At 40.9% G+C, this 6024-nt stretch overlaps 1 protein-coding gene across 1 annotated transcript; it reads right to left on the bottom strand.

Annotated features, from left to right (window-relative positions):
• Nucleotides 1-1210: 1210 nt before the first annotated feature.
• LOC123186278 (DNA topoisomerase 1 beta) lies at nt 1211-5760 on the bottom strand. Its single transcript, XM_044598063.1, has 15 exons — nt 4924-5760; nt 4643-4837; nt 4465-4545; nt 4274-4333; nt 4090-4184; nt 3805-3961; nt 3602-3727; nt 3269-3349; nt 3080-3170; nt 2815-2948; nt 2457-2525; nt 2300-2389; nt 2086-2213; nt 1822-1996; nt 1211-1511 (listed from the first exon to the last, which is right to left on the bottom strand). Exons 1-15 carry the CDS (start codon nt 5707-5709, stop codon nt 1443-1445), a joined length of 2337 nt encoding a protein of 778 aa, XP_044453998.1. The 5' UTR covers nt 5710-5760; the 3' UTR covers nt 1211-1442.
• Nucleotides 5761-6024: the final 264 nt, after the last annotated feature.

The raw sequence follows: 6024 nt of genomic DNA, 5'->3' as shown, positions 1-6024 counted from the left end.
GTAATTAGTGTCCCAGATGCATATCTATCTAGGGGGTAAAATGTGGAATTTACTCTAAAAAACTGTGCAAGTTTCGAGTCCTTTTTGACCTTTTGAGTGAGGGAAAGGGGAAACATTTCTTGGTAAATACAACCATGATAAAATCCAGAGCAAGCATAGTATGGCATCAAACTTGCTATAAAGTAAGATGGCATCAAAGTTTCAGTCTAGATAGTCCGTGCGGTATCTGCAACCTCCACTTGTGGACCTGAGGTCGCATATATGTTACCAAGATCCTTGAGCGGGTAGGTCCCTTGAGGCATCCTCCTCCACCAACACCATCCATTTTCAACTAAGTACCACAAATCATTTACCATGTGAGTTTTTGCATTCACAAGAAGATTTAATAAATACACGAAGAATAACGCATCTTCTTGAGAAAGGGGCCCATTGTTGGTGCCACCCGTCTTAGTCTAGATCTAGTCGGGACAGGGTGGTGGTCGACGGTGAGCTATGCCCTCAATGGTGCCCCTAGGAGGGTGGCCGTGGCAATGTTGTCAACACTTGTGTTGGCCGAGCCATGATCTTGATCTAGAGGCTGGGATCCAATTGTGGTGGGCTCGGTAGCCAGGTTCCTTTGACGAGGTGTGATGGAATACCAATTGAAAGCTCTGTGCTTTGGTGCCGGCATTGGCGGCGCCTACAGGTGTAGCGTCCCTCCTAGGGGCACTATTGTGGCCTTGTGGGTGTTCTCCCTCACTTTGGTCGTGCTCCGAGTGAAAACTTGGTCTGTTCTGACGGATGTGGCAGCGACGCACTATGTCATTACCCTCCCTCTGGTTGTCGTGCGGGAGGCATTTTCGAGCAAGCTTGGATCATCACGCATTGCATCCCTGGTACTAGCGTTTGGTGGCTTGTTTTGCCTCCTCTCATTTACAGATGGTGGGGGTGCGGCAATGAAGTCTGATGGTTCGTACCTCAGTTGTTGTTACTAGTTGTGGTTCCGCTACTTATGTGCTTTTGCTTGGTGGCATGTTGTGCATTTCTTATGCGTTGTTGTTGTTTTTTTGCCTAGCTTTTTATTTGAATGGCTTTGTAAGAGTGTTTTCTCAACTCACTGTATCAATCGACCTTATGGCTTTGTCTATAAAGCGAAACAAAAGCTGGCTTCGAGAGAGAAGTTGTACAAGGCTTAGTCGCTGCCAAGAAACACAAGCCAGAAAACACAATATGCATACCTGCCGCTCAGAAACAATAAATTTATGTATTACATTTCAAACTGTTTGTACAAGAAAGAGCGGTCTCTACTGGATAGAACACTAACAATCTACTCTACTGGTCGAGCTAGTCTTTGTCCCCACAGAGTGGCCACTGGCCATTGGCCAACATGATCCTAGTTCCTGGACTCTCTCTAAAAACACATGATCCTGGACGTACCGATTGACCAGACAGCCAGACAATCCTTAGAATCTGAAATCTGGGTCGACATCCATTGCCCATGCAAATTTCTCCAGAATTGTCTTGGTGAAAATCTGTCACAAAAATAGCCAATCCAAACAGCTTGTTAAGGACTGTAAAATGCCAGTAACAATTAAACAAGTAGTCGTTTGAAATAATAGAGCAAAGCACACGTATGGCACACAACTAATTTGATGAGTGCAGTGTAGTTAATTCAACTTTGAAACATCGTAGGAAGCTTAATTTCTATCAGACGAATTGGGGTCTATATGCATAGAGTTAGAGACATATGAACATGAGCAGTATGATCATGCACTCACGAGGTTAATAGCTATGTGCATAACTCATAATAGAAGCAAGAAGTAGTCCCTCAAACTACGGTACCTTATCCCTGTCAATAGGAACTTCATGGGTTTTGCACCACGCCACAGTAATTCTAGGATCAAGGTAGTTAATCTTTGATGTGCCTAGTGCCACTGTCTTCAAATCTTCTTTGTTGTTCTTGTGGTTATCCGTTTCCACTATCCTAGTTTCAACCTGCGATAACTTCTTCTGCAACCTGCAAATTTAGATTATGTATGAGATTGTCCCCATTCTTTGATCGGGCAAGTACAGAAAGAAAATGATATATCTGTGTCTGAGATGTACATTTCAGGGGTCAATTTTCTCCTTCGCTTCGCATCTCCATCAGAGCCTACAAGCTTTCGTTTCTTTGCTCTTTTAGACACAAGTTTATTTGCTTTCTCCAATTCTACGTTCAACTGATCCCTCTGAGCCTGGAGAAAGAAATAAAACGATGACAAAAAGTTTGCGGGGCGAGCACAAATTTGAGATAATTAACCATTTGGGGGCAACAACCAACCGTTAATTCATTAATCTTTTCATTCAACTTATTCATCTGGGAATCATGTGATTTTGGGACAGCACGCTGATGGTTGCAGATTATAGCAACCTGAGTAAACGAGAAATATCGTTGAGTCAAGAATAGTAATGATGCAAGAGTGAGTGAAAGCGTTTACCTCTTTATTTGCTCGTTGATAGACTTTAGCCTTTTCATCAACGGTTCCATCTGTTGTTTCTTTGTTCAACTGTAATACCATCACACGTATATTTATTCCGATCAAAAATATATTACGACATAACATGGTAATCACATTAGACATGATAACATTACACATTCTATTTTGGGAATATGGTAAGGAAGTAGATAACAGGGTTATCTGAAGCTATGAATGATACAATACAAAAACAAACAGTACGACAGAGGCTCCTAAAATGTTTTACTTGCGACGTACTTGAGGCAATCTCTTCATCGAGCCTAAACAGTACTGCAACATAATGGTGGAGAGCAGAGAGTGAAATTTGCATTCAACTTACGAAGGTGTCCAAAGTGATGGAAGCATTGTATGTACGAAAGACTTTTGCAGTCAGGCCAGGCATTAAGTTCTTGAGATGAGCATTTAGTTTAGTTGTATCAAGCTTGTCAAAGACATTTCCTCCCTTCTTTTTACCTAGAAAACCAATACACGAAAAAGATGTAAATAATACTCCTCAGAAGGTATTACTTGACAAGTAATAGTTGACAAGTAGTTAATACTCCTCAGAAGAGATGGACGGATGGGAAAATAGCATTGGGAAATACCTGCACAGAATTCCTTAATAGCCTCGTATACAGCTAGTTCAACCTCTACAGTGTTATAGTATCTTATAGAATCTTTACCAAGAAAGTCAAACTGAAAAGGCAATGAGCAAATATCAGATAAACAGTAGTAGAAATTAATTACTCGTAGTGAGCAACAATCAAGAATATATAAAGAATGAAGATCAAGACCTGAAGCTTGTTTGGAGGCAAACAAGTAACATTTTCAACCTTAAGTGTACAACAACCAACAGTATCTGCCTCATCCTCATCCTAAAAAGGATTGAAGTAGCATGATCAAATATGTCAATGAATCTCAAACCTAAATATATAGAAATTAACAAAAAAAACTATACACAGATGTATGATGAAAGGACTAGATTTTTGATAAAGAAAGAATGATCACCATGCAAAAGCAGAACAATTTATGCAGCAGCTTATATATATGGGTACAGTAGATTGCCAACAAAAATTGTGTCGCAACATTGTAGAATAAAAGGGGAATAGTATTCGATGACGATATACCTTTTCATTGCCTGCCCTAAGGGCTAGTTTATCTATAAGGTATGTTGCCACTGCAATTTGTTTCTTCCTCTGATCATTGCTGCTGAAATCCTTGGTGTAATTTGCCCGAATACTGCCTATGTAATCCTGCCACGGCCATAGAAGGACAATTATTGCACATGGGGTCACAAAAGCTCTATGAATCATAGAACAAACTTTCTCACCTTCAGTTTCCGGGCCTTCTCATATTTCTCCTTGTCACTCTGTCCCTTTAGTGAGCTGCTTGCCGCAAGGAAAACGTACTTGATGTCTTTTTCGTTTATTGGATCGTTCCAAGAGGCCAACCATGTAACAGTTTTATCATGTTTCACTTCTTTCCAGCTGCAGAACACATGACCAATAAACAATATATACTTATTAATATTCCAACATCAGTTTCAAAGAAAAAATATTCCTTCACAAATAGTATTTTCCAATTTTAAACATCAGTAACTTCAATTTTAAGGTACCTTTCTCCAGGTGTAGGGCACACTGGGACGGGAGCCTCTTCTCCGATGTTTATCGTAATATCACTTGGTCGGATGCGTCGCTTCAATCTTCCCATCTAAAACAATTAAATAGAGAGCCTTAAATTGAAGTCCCGTACTTGAAACAGAATAAAGACATATGTGATTACATGTTTGCAATCTGTACCTTTGGATGCTCTCCACGTCCCCTGAACAAGCCAGGTGGTTCTACTCTGAAATTGCCAACCTGAAATAAGTAAATATTATTAGACTAGTGGAATATGTGTAAAATCCCCCAAAGGAAAACAGTAACCTATCTATTCTAAGATTTTCATTAGCCTAAGTTATATTTAATAAAAATATCAGTAAAAAATGAACCTTCTCTTTAACACCGTCTACAAAAGCCCACATAAACTTCTCTACTTGTTTCGATTTCTCTTCCTGCAATGCTTTCTTCTCCTGTAAATAAAGATTAAATACTTCAGACAATGTAGGAAGGATAAATCTCCCTTGTCCAGCCTACTAAATTTTGTCATTATAATTCATAAAAATGTACCTCTGATGTCATGTGGCTTTTCTTCTCCTTCTCTCGGAAATGCCATTCATAGATCGGTGTGAAATCACAAAGCTCGAACTCTGTGATGATATGTGTTTTACCAAGAATTTTTCTCCAATCGGTGAAAAAATTGGTGATAAATGTTTCCTTGGATGCGTACTCTGTGTCTTTCATCACAGCAAACATGGTTGCAACCTGCAATACAGAGAAGTAGCAGATGAAAAAAACAAGACGGAAGCATGTTCTTAATAATCAAGAGATGCTCTCTCTATGTACATCACCTCCTCCTGTTCTGGGGTCAGATCAACAGGCCGCCCATGGTAAAGCATCTTGACACCATGAGGCTTGTACGGAGGAGGAAAGACCACACCATTGTGCACCAAAGTAGACCATTTCTTTCGACCATCGTGCTCGGGTTCATCCTTGGGTTCGCTTTCGACACTCGACGAGTCAGAAGCATCTGAAGGCCACCTGTCCTTATTAAGAGCGGAGACTGTTTGATCACTACGACCACCTCTCCTTTCGACTGAGTTTCTGGATGCACCCCCGGTAACAAGATTAAAACGGGCAGTCAGTGGCTTGTCATCCTCTGAATCATCATCAGAGACATTGCCTCCGGTTTTTGGAGCAGCGCTGCTAATGGCCAATCTCGCGGCCAGCGGTTTCTCATCATCTGAATTTTGGTCACGATCACCATCTGCCTTGGCACCTCCTGCATTGATTGTCGTCAATTTCCTCTCACGAACATTTTTCCTTGATGCAATCGGTCTCTCATCCTCAGAATCACCATCTGGCATGGCACCTTTTCTAATGATTTCCTTTGATTTCCTCTCACAAACCTTCATCCTTACTGCAATAGGTTTGTCATCGTCTGAATCATCCGACATGAGGACATCTTCCACACGTAGTCTTTTCAGGTTACTCTTCTGACAATGTTGTCCAAGACTGTTTGGCTTCACTACAGTTCCTGATGAGCGGGTGGGAGTGGGCATGTTCTTCTTCATAGAGGCACTTGACCTCTTGAAGGCAATTGGACCGTCGATTTCATCGCCGTGGAGAGACGGCATTACTAGCTTCGTCGCGATGCAGGAACGACGCTAGCCAATGCAACCTGCAAAGCTAGCACAGTTCACCCATGTAAGCAAACTGCAAGTGATCTGCCATTATTAGTTCCAAAACAACACACTAGTAGCTCTGTACTTTCACCTAGTACACTGTCGCTTATTTCACTTTGTACCAGTCTTGACTCTTGACACAATAAAATTACACTTTGCATTATTATTTTTAGAACCACGACTTTGCAGTTTTCACCAGGTTAATTTCGTTAAAACATAGTACACTGTACATGTCTAAAAAATTCTGAAAAATGTTACTAGATGTGC

This window comes from Triticum aestivum, chromosome 2A (genome assembly GCF_018294505.1).
Source record: "Triticum aestivum cultivar Chinese Spring chromosome 2A, IWGSC CS RefSeq v2.1, whole genome shotgun sequence".
Classification (NCBI taxonomy): Eukaryota; Viridiplantae; Streptophyta; class Magnoliopsida; order Poales; family Poaceae; genus Triticum; species Triticum aestivum.
This window is presented reverse-complemented; position numbering and strand designations above follow the sequence as displayed.